The 13,014-nt window shown below is 40.3% G+C and overlaps 1 protein-coding gene across 2 annotated transcripts in view; it reads left to right on the top strand.

Annotated features, from left to right (window-relative positions):
* Positions 1-743: 743 nt before the first annotated feature.
* The window catches only part of LOC141129321 (putative gastrointestinal growth factor xP1), a 29,778-nt gene continuing 17,507 nt past the window's right edge, over positions 744-13,014 (top strand). Inside the window, exons 1-3 of one of the 2 annotated variants that reach the window (XM_073617274.1) lie at positions 776-934; positions 6,352-6,498; positions 9,472-9,695. In XM_073617274.1, coding sequence (XP_073473375.1) covers positions 853-934; positions 6,352-6,498; positions 9,472-9,485 — 243 coding nt within the window. In that variant the 5' untranslated portion in view covers positions 776-852 and the 3' untranslated portion in view covers positions 9,486-9,695. Of the gene's footprint in view, positions 935-6,351; positions 6,499-9,471; positions 9,696-13,014 lie in introns of those variants that run through there. The other variant, XM_073617276.1, reaches the window with a different exon arrangement.

Below are 13,014 nucleotides of genomic sequence, written 5' to 3'. Positions count from 1 at the left end.
GAGACTGGCTCATGGATCAGTGGATGCACTCTCAGATACCTGGGGAGAGCACAACTAAAACCTGGGGGGAAGCATCCCGCACCAGCACCCTCCTAGATCTGGCACTGGTGGCGAATGTCGAAAAATTCACCTCAGTGTACACTCCAAAACGTTTGGTGAGGACACAGGTAATAAGCCTTAATTACACAAGAGACATAGGGGTTGATTTACTAAAGGCAAATACACTGTGCACCTTGCAAAGTGCAGTTGCTCCAGACTTTAGTAAATTAACAGAAGCTCTTCAGACTTTAATCCTCCAGTTATGTGCAAGCAAAATGCTGTTTTTTTCCTTCTATGTGATTGGGTATTCTTTGCAAAGTGAAGTTTTACCTCATTTACTAAGCTCTGGAGCATCTGCACCTGCAGAGTGCAAGTGCACTTTGCAAAGTGCACAGTCTATTGGCCTTTAGTAAATCAACCCCATAGTATGCAAATCCTTCCTGATCGCAATTTTTTTTTCAATTGAGGGCTAATTTCTGCTTTAAGCATCCTCAATATTGCATAACCTCTTGGTGTAATCAAAATTGTATGCAATTCCCACCCAAGTGCATGTTGAATTTGGCAGTTTTTCACTAAGATAGGCAAGCACCCAACTGTAACACCCTGACTCACCAGAGATATCACCATCATGGCATGCCAAAGCAAAGGCCAACAAGAGAATGTGCATTGTGCTGGAGAGGACTCGCCTTCATCAATGTTTATCTGACAAAAGATAAAGTGCGGTGATATGGAATATAAAATACCTCTGGGGACGATAAACCATTCTACACCATATCCATCTTTCCACGGGAAGACCAAGCCAAGAGACCAGCTATGGATTACCGTATGTTCTGCTTGGTGGCCATCGCCCTCGTGGTCAGCTCCTTCAGCACTGCAAATGGACAGGCTGCACTGAGTAAGTTTGCCATTGGGGCTGTCCAAATCCCAGCCCTGAGGGCCAGTAGAATGTTAGGATGAGGGCAATTATTTTGTCTACCTTATATCAGATTAGAGAACAATTTGATTCCTATGGACTGCCATTAAGGGAGCTGATGGTTGTCATTGCTGTTGTGTTTTTTTAAATATGCTAGTTGCCCGGCTGTCATTCTGATCCTTCTCCGTCAATGGGACTTTAAGTCGCTGGGTCAAAAAGTATACAGATTAGTTATTCTAACTTTATTCTCGTTTGGTTAAATGGTTAATTACACCAAACATCCAGTGCTACCAAGGGCTTTTTGCATTGTATGGGGACAGGCTCAACCGCTAGTGGCAATGGTAAACAGGGACACCCAGGACCATTCCAAGCAGGTGTGTCCTGCATTTTTATTCAGCAAAAGCAGTAAACAAGCCTTCAATGTAAGAGGGCTTTGTACAGCAAGTCCATAGCTTGAAAAAAATAAAACGTCTGCTTGTCCTAGCGATTAACTAAACTCATGCATGTTCCTAGCTAATAGGGTCTCCCCATTGGGTTCCCCAAAACAAACAAGCAGCAGATTTTAGTGTTCTGTCAGCAGTCAGCTTTTTCACCAAGCAGACATAACAGAGAGTGAGAGAGAAGTCAATACAACAAAAACAAACACTCCTGCGCATAAGTGTGCAAGCCCGACAGTTCAAAGTTCAAGATGGACGGAAGCTTTCAGCCTTGCTGCCCTCAAGGATAGGGATATCCTGACAATCAGACAAAAAACAGAAAAGAAAGGGCGCACCGGCCTTGTGCATTATCTTTAAAAAGTTTATTACAAAAGAACACATAATATACTACTCACAAGGGTAGATGAAAATCACGCATAAATGGTAATGATGATGAGTGCACCAATTGCAGTCTCCAGACTTAGGGACAAGGCGTGCAGACAGCTGCTGGCTGACGCGTTTCGAAGGACGTGCCTTCTTCCTCAGAGCCTAGGCCGGTGCGCCCTTTCTTTTCTGTTTTTTGTCAGAGTGAGAGAGAACCCTGAGCATCAGTCAGGCCTGTGAACAGCTGACACTAATAATGATGTCTGGCTACCAAGTATGATGTGGACCTAGCAACGGAGGCTTTATCGCACCCAAAGTTATACAAAGGCTCCAAGATCCAGATCAGAATCTTTGAAGATCTGAGAAAACCAAATCTTTGAAGATCTGAGAAAACCAAATCTTTGTTTTCTCCATACCAGACACAAACGCTAGAGCCCCTCACCATGCGTAGGTGAGAAACAGGTGACACATATACACCACCCACAACCATGCCAGCTTGTGCCTTGCAGTATTCAATATGTATACAATGTATTCAAGCACCATGAAAAAGAAAGCCACAACATTCCTTGATTACCACTACTGAATAGTTTATTTTCCCCGACAGCAGAGTAAAGCCAATCCATTGGAATGAAATATTAACTCTGCTTTCAGCATGGCCATAACATTCTTATACGTCATTAGTCCAGAGCTAAAATTACCATAACTGTTTACTTAGCCTATATTTAAACTCCCTGAACACAGGAATAAACTCAGCGTGCTTAGAAAAATAAACACTTGTCCAGCAACTGTTCCAAGAAGTTTAATGAATTCATATTTTCATTTTGTTTAATTAAATTGTTAAACTGTATTTAGGAACCAATTAGATTAATAATGTTCCTCTGAGCAAACTCACTTCTGTAAGACTCCGCTTTAATGTAAATGTAAATGGTGTTTATTACTACTGTTAAACAGATGTTAGTTTGAAAAACGATATAGCTGTGAATTAAACAAAAAAAAAAGTCTGCAGCCTTAAAGGGAATGTGTATGTATATACTGTACATTTATACATTTATATATATAGATATATATATATATATCTATATATAGATATAGATATATATCTATATATAGATATATATCTATATCTATATATATATAGATATAGATATAGATATCTATATCTATCTATATCTATCTATATATCTATATCTATATATATATATATATATATATATATATATATATATATATATATATATATATACTGTATATATATATATAGACTTTTTTATTTAACTTTTTGTTTTCTAAGAACCTTAATAATTCCTGTTTTGGATCCCGGAGCTTGAAAAATATTGCAGAGCTTTAGGTGGGATAAAGCCTCCATTGCTATTGCATTATTAGTCTCAGCTCTGCACAGGCCTTAAAGTACATATATACATGAAATTACCAAAAGTATTGGGACACCTGCCTTTAAACACACATGAACTTTAATGGCATCCCAGTCTTCGTCCGTAGGGTTCACTATTGAGTTGGCCCACCCTTTGCAGCTATAACAGCTTCAACTCTTCTGGGAAGGCTGTCCACAAGGTTTAGGAGTGTGTCTATGGGAAAGTCTGACAATTCTTCCAGAAGCGCATTTGTTAGGTCAGGCACTGATGTTGGATGAGAATGCCTGGCTTGCAGTCTCCACTCTAATTCATCCCAAAGGTGTTCTATCTGGTTGATGTCAGGACTCTGTGCAGGCCAGTCAAGTTCCTTCACCCCAAATTCTCTCATCCATGTCTTTATGGACCTTGCTTTGTGCACTGGTCCAAATCATTTGGTGGAGGGGGATTATAGTGTGGGGTTGTTTTTCAGGGGTTGGGCTTGGCCCCTTAGTTCCAGTGAAGGGAACTCTTAAGGTGTCAGCATACCAAGACATTTTGGACAATTTCATGCTCCCAAGTTTGCGGGAACAGTTTGGGGATGGCCCCTTCCTGTTCCAACATGACTGCACACCAGTGCACAAAGCAAGGTCCATAAAGACAGGGATAAGCAAATTTGGGGTGGAGGAACTTGACTGGCCTGCACAGAGTCCTGACCTCAACCCGACAGAACATCTTTGGGATACTTTAGAACGGAAACTGTGAGCCAGGCCTTCTCATCCAACATCAACATCAGTGCCTGACCTCACAAATGCACTTCTGGAAGAATGGTGAAATTTTCCCATAGACACACTCCTAAACCTTGTGGGCAGCCTTCCCAGAAGAGTTGAAGCTGTTATAGCTGCAAAGGGTGGGCTAACTTAATATTGAACACTACGGACTAAGACTAGAATGCCATCAAATTTCTTGTGCGTGTAAAGGCAGATACTGTAAATACTTTTGACAATATAGTGTGTGTATATACTGTGTATATATCTATATAGAGATATAGATATATATATATCTATATCTCTATATAGATAGATATATATATTATATATCTATCTATATAGATATAGACACACATGGGAGTAAGACACACATGTGCAAGTCACAAGCAAGTCTCAAGTCTTAACCTTCAAGTCACAAGCAAGTCTCAAGTCTTAACCTTCAAGTCACAAGCAAGTCTCAAGTCTTAACCTTCAAGTCACTAGCAAGTCCCAAGTTACTGTGGCGAAAAGCAAGCAAGTCAAGTCATTTGTTTTGGTCAAGTCACAAATTAAGTCAAAATACTGAGTTAAAAGTCAGTTTTCAGGAAAGGTTTTGTTTTATTTTCAACATTAACAAAACTGCTTAGTGCTTTTTTCTTTCGTTGTGAGCGATGGGGTCACATTACCACCCCACCATGGCTGAACACACGTTCAACAGGTGCGCTTGATGCAGGGACTGACATAACTTACCGCTACCCTGAGCAGCTCCAATGGCATTTGGCAAATGCTGATTGGCTCAGAGGCGGTGGAGGGCTGAGTGTGTGGGTAATATTTTCGGGGGGGTGGTGCCAAGTCATTGCAAGTCAAATAGCCCAAGTCAAAGTCAAGTCGAGTCATTTATTTAATTTTGTCAAGCAAGTCGTAAGTCCTCAAACAGGTGACTCAAGTCTGACTCAAGTCAAGTCATGTGACTCGAGTCCCCCACCTCTGGATATAGATATATATAAGAAATTCAGGGTTTAAGGCTGTTGTAGAGAAAACTACACCAAAAAAAAGTTTATTTTCTAAGAATCTTACATCCTGTTCTAGGTCCTGGAGCCTCGAAAGTTTGTAGAGCTTTGGGTGGGATAAAGCCTCCATTGCTAGGTTCATATCATTCCTGGTAGACCTACTTCATTATTAGTCTCAGCTGTACACAGGCCTTTATATATGTAAGCTGACTTATGCTCAGGACTCTCTCTCTTTCTTTCTTTCTTTCCCTCCTGCTGCTAAGTGAAAAGACAGAGTGCTAACAGAACACTAAAAAAGTACAAATACTGCCCATTAGGATGTCAGTAATGGACTGACATAAGTCTAGTTATTAAAAACATTTTAATTAGTTAAATAAAAAATATTCCATACACATTTTCATGCTTGAGTGACAGCCAACACTCCAGCTCGAAGCTATAGCACCAGCTTTCTCCACCTGTGAAATAGAGAATAAGAACAAGAGAAATCAGATAATACGCTGACTGAGAGATGGAACACACCTTCCCTTTTCTCTCCAAGCAGAGACATGCTGCTTTAGTTAGCTATCATTTAAACTAGTCCAGTATGCTTTGCAAACTGAGTGTCATGGGTGCATACTAAATGAATGGCTTTTGTGAAGTACATATTTTATGTAACTAAATCTGAAATTCAGGCAAACAGCTAAATAGCTAAATCCAAACTAAATGCCTATATGTGCACTCATATATTAGAATTTTTGTTTTAGCCAGCGTAGTAATCTAGGCAATCCCTGCCAAACAGCAATGCTTAGTCAGTGACATGATCAGTTTTCTTTGCTGCAATTAGGCAATATAGATTGATTAATGGCAGCCAGCATCTTGTTTGGACAGTAAGGGAGCAGCAGGACCATGATGAGGTCAACTCTTTGCTCTCTCCTGCAAACACACATAAAGGATTAAACCGGCAACATGCTAGCTTCAGCTCCCAGGGGTCTCCAAACTATGGCCCTCCAGTTGTTCAGAAACTACAATACCCATCATGCCTGGTCATGTCTGTGAATGTCAGAGTTTTACAATGCCTCATGGGATGTGTAGTTCTGCAACAGCTGGAGGGTCACCGTTTAGAGATCCCTGAGAGAGTATTAAGATAAGGATAAGTTAAAGACAAATCCAGGAACTTATGCTAACTGTATTTAGAAACACAATTTTTTTTTTTCTAATAAACACGTTACAGTAACTGAATTCAGTGGTGTTCTTCCTGGGGTTTAGCTATAAAATAGGAGGTCTACAGAAGGTCTACAGGCATCGTAGACCACCAGGTGAATAAGGTGTGACCTCCAAGTCTCTTAGCTAATGCCCCTCTTCTTCTGGGTATGGGCAAATACCATTTGAGCCTCTTTAAAACGGCACAATGTGTTATGAGCAAAATTGCAGAGATTTTATAGCCACATGGGACTCGTGAATCACTGGTGGAAAAGGAAAAGCACTAACACTTATGGCTTTTTTTTCTCATCCTAGCTGAAGCCCAATGCAGTGTCCAACCTGTTGCAAGAGTAAACTGTGGTGAGCCTGGAATTTCACCCTCCCAGTGCTTCAACAAAGGATGCTGCTACGACAGCTCAAATCCAGATGCCATCTGGTGCTTCTATGCCAAGCCAGATGATGGTAAGAGAAACCATATACGAGTTTGGGGATTTTGATGCAGTTGTAGATGGCATTGTATCACTTATCTACTACACTGGTTGGGTGACTAAATCTTAACTAGCCCTTTAATAGCAGCCACTATGTTATGGTTGTTCTCAGTTGGAAGGTTGAAGAGAACTCTGTGGTTACTAGTCATAACTTACTGACAAGAAGAGGTTGATGGTATAAATTAGCCTAGCTTTATTTTGGTTCTGTTTTTTTTTTCCTGAAAATTGAAAGTATCATTTAGATGTAAGATAGAGGCATCTTTTGCTGGAAGCTTTGATATTATATTAAGTGTTTACATATATTTTGGTGTGTTATGTTAATATACAAGAGCTGCACTGAAAGTAATTCAAAAGTGGACATAACTTTTTTATTAGATTGCATAGGTCGTTCAAATTTAACATGTTGGTAGAGTAACTCTTTCTCTCCAGTAGTAGCAGCATGCCTTCATTGAGTTCTTGATGAAGGAAGGGTGGATGTCGTCTGACATCCACAGAAGGCTACAGAATCTTTATGGAGATTATACCATTGACAAGAGAAATGTCTTGTCATTGGTGACTCTTGTCAATGGTGTCATCTCGGTAACCATTCTATAGTCTTCTGTGGATTTTGGACAGCCTGCACCTCTCTTTAGTCAAGAACTCAATGATGGCACATTGCTCTGCTTGGAATACATTATTTATATGCAAGAATAAACGAGAAGAAGAGTTATGCCCTGTACACTGGTTTTGCCCGTCGGAATAAACTCTGAAGGTTTTTCCAACGGAGTTCCGGTCAAGCTGTCTTGCCTACACACGGTCACACCAAAGTCCGACCATCCAGAACGAGGTGACATACAACACGTACGACAGGACTAGAAAAAGGAAGTTCAATAGCCAGCAGCCAATAGCTTCTGTCTCGTACTTGCTTCAGAGCATGTGTCGTTTTTGGTACGTTGGAACAGCATACAGACGAGCGGGTTTTCCCATAGTAATTAGTTCCATCGGAAAAATTTAGAACATGTTCTCTATCTAAGTCCGTCTGAATTTTCGACAGAAAAAGTCTGATGGGACACACACACGGTCGGATTATACGATTATACGATCCCATCTGACTTTTTCTGAAGGACATTCCGCTCGTATGTACGCGGCATAACTCTACAAACACACAAAATTTGACCAAACTATGTAAGTTCATAAAAAAGTTATGCCCACTTTTGCATTACTTTTGGTAGAGCCCTCATAGATGTTGTAGGAATCTAGCTACACCCCTGGATCATACCATTGTTACATAGGTTAGAAAAAACAACTTACATAGGTTAGAAAAACACATATCTGCATTAAATCCAACCTTAAAGAGCAAAATAGAAGTTAATACATCCTCAGAAACCCTAGATGATAAAAGAGATAGAATTTCCATCTGGACATGGTGGCCACACACACCAGAATACCATGATCATGACCCCATACGTTTTTAAACAAAATAGCTCTCCACAGCGCAGTCACACATATGCCAGTAAAGGAGTCAGGGGTTCGGTTCCCAGATGAACAGTTTGTATGTCCACTCATGGCAGCTGGATACACCGCCACTAGTTTGAGTTTCTTGAAAGGAAGAAGCAACGGCAATTTACTTAGTTGCGTATATCATACACTTAATCAAAACTGATGTCCACGAAGTTAAACCTTTCACACCCGTTGATTGAAAAATCTATTTTTCTTCTTAACTGATGTCTCCTTATCAGGGCTTTTTTCCCCAGAGAATAGGTGCAGGTACCCCCTTCTGAGTCACTCCTTGTCTCCGCCCCCTACCCACCTCACAGTACTTCCCCTTTTAGACAATACAGAACCATTTATTTTGTGCTACTGAGTAATTTGTATGGAATTTGTTAAAGAAAAGCAGTGAAATAGACCCCCTAAAGCCTGCAATAATATATCCCCCCCATTAAAATTAGACCCCCCGAGCAACAATAGATCCCCCAGCAACTATAGACCCCCTGCAACAAAATACCCCCAGTAACAATAGACCCCTGCCAGCAACAATAACTCTCCCAGCAGCCAGCATCAATAGATCCTCCAGCAGTCAGCAAAAATAAATCGCACCCTTAACAGTAGACATTTGCTGAAAGAAAAAATGTGATTTGTTTCAATTCGTTATTTGAATTATGTTGCTTAGTTAATTTTTTTTTCAGAATTCATTTTGTTTTGTTTGGTTTTATTCATTTTCGAATTCGACCGAATCAAAAAGTATTGAATCAGCATTCAAATTCATTCTATTCAAAATTCGAATTTCAGAAGACGGTTATATTCTTTCTGTTTTATTCTATTGTATTGTTTTTTTCTATTCAATTCTATTGTTTTCTATTCTATTCTTTAATTTTCTATTCTTTTATATCCTATGCTATTATTTTATTTTCTATCCTACTCTATTCTTTTCTATTCTATTGTTTTATTCTTTCGGATACATCTGAAAATTTGGAACTAAACAAACTGCACATGTCTACTTCACAGTAGATTCCTCCCAGCAACATAAGACCCCTCAACAACATTAGATTCCTCAGGAGCCAGCAAAAACAGACCCTCCAGCACAACCCAATACCCCCCCCCCATTACTGACTCCATGACTCCTATGATCAAATTTGGTGCCTATAACTGGACCCCATATTTTATATATAGATTTACAAGTGTTTTATAGACAAGCAATACAATATTAGCATAATGTATTTTATCTTCTGTATCTTGCAGAGAAATAGGGCAACTGTCCAAATGGTTCCCATTATTCTATATTTAATATTTAACTAAATATAACTATATGATTAAATTAATTCTGATTGGTCGCTTGCATTGCCTTATTGACTAACCTTGTCCATTCAAGCATACCTAATTACATTTTGGGGTACTGATCTGAGAAGTGAGTGGAATTTCAAATTTTAAAAATTTGCCTAACTATAAGTTTATTTCTTTTTTATCGTAGAATGCCTCTTTTAAACAGAAATGAAAAAAGGAAGCGGTCTCTGCCAGTGGAACGATCCAAGAACAAGCAATTGTTGTACCTAATTTCTTCCACAACATAACAATTTGACAAAACTCTCTGTCTGATGATCAGATTATTACCTACTGTTAAAGAATTTTCCTCTTTATAAATGTTTTACAGCCAGGCACATATTTAATGTAATAAAGCTGCAATGTAGAATAGTAGACCTGTCTTATTCTTTACTGTGGACCACTTAAGTATTTTATGAACATCAGAGAAAAAGACAACCATTAACAGTTATATAAGTATATGGAGAGGAACCACTGATACCAGTGCAAGGAGTATTGTTCCCACTAACCACCAATGTAAAGGGTATTCTTCACTTTGACCATCTATTAAGATGGAATTGTTCCTCCCATTGACCAGAAACACGATGGGGCCCTTTTACCACTTACCACCAAAGGAGTTTTCTTCCCACTGACCACCAAGATAAGGGGCATTTTCCCCACTGACCACCAGTGTAAGGGATATGTTTCCCACTGACCACCAATGTAAGGGGTATTGTTCCCACTAACCGCCAATGTAAAGGGTATTCTTCCCATTGACCATCTATTAAGATGGAATTGTCCTCCCATTAACCAGTAGCACAATGGGGCCCTTTTACCACTTACCACCACCAAAGGAGTTTTCTTCCCACTGACTACCAAGGTAAGGGGCATTTTTCCCACTGACCACCAGTGTAAGAGATATTTTCCCACTTGCCGCCAATGTAAGGGGTATTGTTCCACTGACTGCCAATGTAAAGGGTATTCTTCCCATTGACCATCTATTAAGATGGAATTGTTCCTCCAATTGACCATTAACACAATGGGGCCCTTCTACCACTAAGAAGTTTTCTTCCCACTGACCACCAATATAAGGGGCATTTAACCCACTGACCACCGTTGTAAGGGGTATTTTTCCTACTGACCACCAATGTAAGGGGTATTTTTCCTACTGACCACCAATGTAAGGGGTATTCTACCCTTTGACCACCTGTTAAAATGAAATGTTTCTTCCCTCTGACCATTATGTATGGAGCCCTTCTACCACTGACCAACAATGTATAGGGTTTTATTCCCACAAACTGTAAATGTAATTGCCATTCATCTTCCAACTCATCTCCAATGTAGGCAGACCCCTGTCCATTGACCTCCAATGTCAGGGGACCCTACTACAATGACCACCAATCTAAAGGGTATTCTTCTTTCAACTGACCACCAATATAGGAAGATTCTTCCTTCCACTGACCACCAGCATTGTTCTTGTCACAAACCACAAATTTAAAAAGCATTAATCTTCCCGCTGACCAGCAATGTGAACGGTATTCTTCTTCCTATTAACCATTTTTGCAAATGGCAATTTACTGTTACTGAACACCAATTTAAAGGAGCCCTTCTCCAATGACTACCAATATGAAGGGTATTCTTCCTCCTGCTGACCTCCAAGTGCTATTCGTCTTCCCCATAGAAGAATTTTCAAAGACACTCAAAGTATATAATTCTCTTTATTGGTAAAAAATCACAAAGGCTAAACACACTTAAAATCTATCCAGTCAACAGCTGTATGTGTAGTACTCACACGTTCTCAAGTATAGCTTAAGAAAAGCACATGTACTACTTGGGAAATGGTCATTTTAAGTGTTTTTAGCCTTTGAAATTTTGAATCAATGAGGAGAATTATATGTCACGAGTGCCCTAGAAAATTCTTCTATGCAGTACAAGTGAGCACTGAAAACCACTTCCATGAATGATACAGGGAAATATATGACTCTCATGTGGCAAGTTCTCTTCAATATAAAAGCATGTTTTCCCTTCAGAAGATTAACTGTGAGGGCCATCCATTTTTTTCTTCTCAACGACCATCAATTTAAATTGTATTTTTCCTCCTACTGACCACCCATATAAGGGTCATTCTTCCCACCAATGTAAGAGTCATTCTTCCCACTGATCACCAATGTAAGGGTCATTCTTCTCACTGACCATCAATGTAAGGAACATTATTCCCGCTGACCACCAATGTAAGGGTCATTCTTTCCCCTGACCACCAATGTAAGGGTCATTCTTCCCACTGACCATCAATGTAAGAGACATTCTTCCCAGGGACCACCAATTTATGGGACATTCCTTCTCCCACTGACCACCAATATAAGGGGGATTCTTCACACTGACCACCAATATATGAGGCATTCCTTCTCCCACTGACCTCAATGTAAATTATATTTTTCTTTCCACTGACCACCAATGTAAGGGGCATTTTTTCTCCCACTGACTACCAATGTAAGGGATGCTCTTCCCTCCACTGACCACCAATTTTAAGGGACATTCTTCACACTGACCACCAATATATGGGGAATTCCTTCTCCCACTGACCGCCAGTATAAATTACATTTTTCTTTCCACTGACCACCAATGTAAGGGGGCACTACAGTTTAAGGAACTCCTATCAACCTCTGGAGGAACCCCAGGGTTCCACAGAACCCTGGCTGAGAATGGCTGCTCTAGGAACAGCACCGGTTGCCATTCCTAATTCTACAACAGCTTTACTTTTACCAGAATGCAAGAAAAGTGATGAGAGTAGGCCTTAAATAAGATTTTCAAACACGCTAAAGTCTTAATTAGACCTTCATTTTCCTACCCTCATGCACAATATTATGTGCCCTTACTAACCACTCATTTACGGATTCAACAGGGTTCACTGGTCCTTCATACGAGTGACTATGGTATATATTGGCCTTGAAACCTCCATGCTTCATTGGATTTCTGCTCTCTACTCAAGACCATCTGAGGCTGTAAAAGTCAACGGGACTAGGTCTGACTTTTTTGACATATCGAACGGGACAAGGCAGGGCTACCCCCTCTCCCCCTTTATATTTATTCTGACATTGGAGCCCTTCCTCTGCAAGGTCAGAGATGATCCTAACATCACCGTTTATCGTAAATTCTTGGGGGACCATAAGGTGGCATGTCCACACTCCGTGACTCTCATTTCCTCTATTAGGCCTGCAGTCTCTCACAGTCCTCTCAAGCATTACATATACTGAACATTATCTGCAGCCCTTTGGTGATGTCAGGGGCCGCATTTGAGGCCCCCTTTAGTTCAGAGGTTGATAAGCACTGCTGTAGACCCTCCGGCTGATGGGATGTACTTATAATTGGACCAGCTGCGGATGCTCAAGGCACAAGGTAATATTTCGCACTCCCAAATTGCATTCACCATGTAAAAGAATGGGTGCAGCACTGCTACTTACTTTTTCTATAAAACTTTAATATTCATTAAGCAACAACATCACAATGGACACAAGCATTTTTCCAACGTGCTTTAGCTTAGCACAGGGCTTAATCCCAGAGACTTACTTCGACTTTTCTGCAAGTCAAGATTAAGCCCAGCTCCCTCCCAGTGCCAGATCCCTTCCCTTGCCATTCAGCTGTCAAATAACAGAGTCCCTACTTCTTACTGAGGCTGGGGCATTTGACAGCTGAATGACAGCAATAGGCCATAGGG

Source organism: Aquarana catesbeiana, linkage group LG02 (genome assembly GCF_042186555.1).
Source record: "Aquarana catesbeiana isolate 2022-GZ linkage group LG02, ASM4218655v1, whole genome shotgun sequence".
Taxonomy (NCBI): Eukaryota; Metazoa; Chordata; class Amphibia; order Anura; family Ranidae; genus Aquarana; species Aquarana catesbeiana.
Note: the sequence above shows the minus strand (reverse complement) of the source record. Positions and strands in the feature narration are given on the sequence as shown.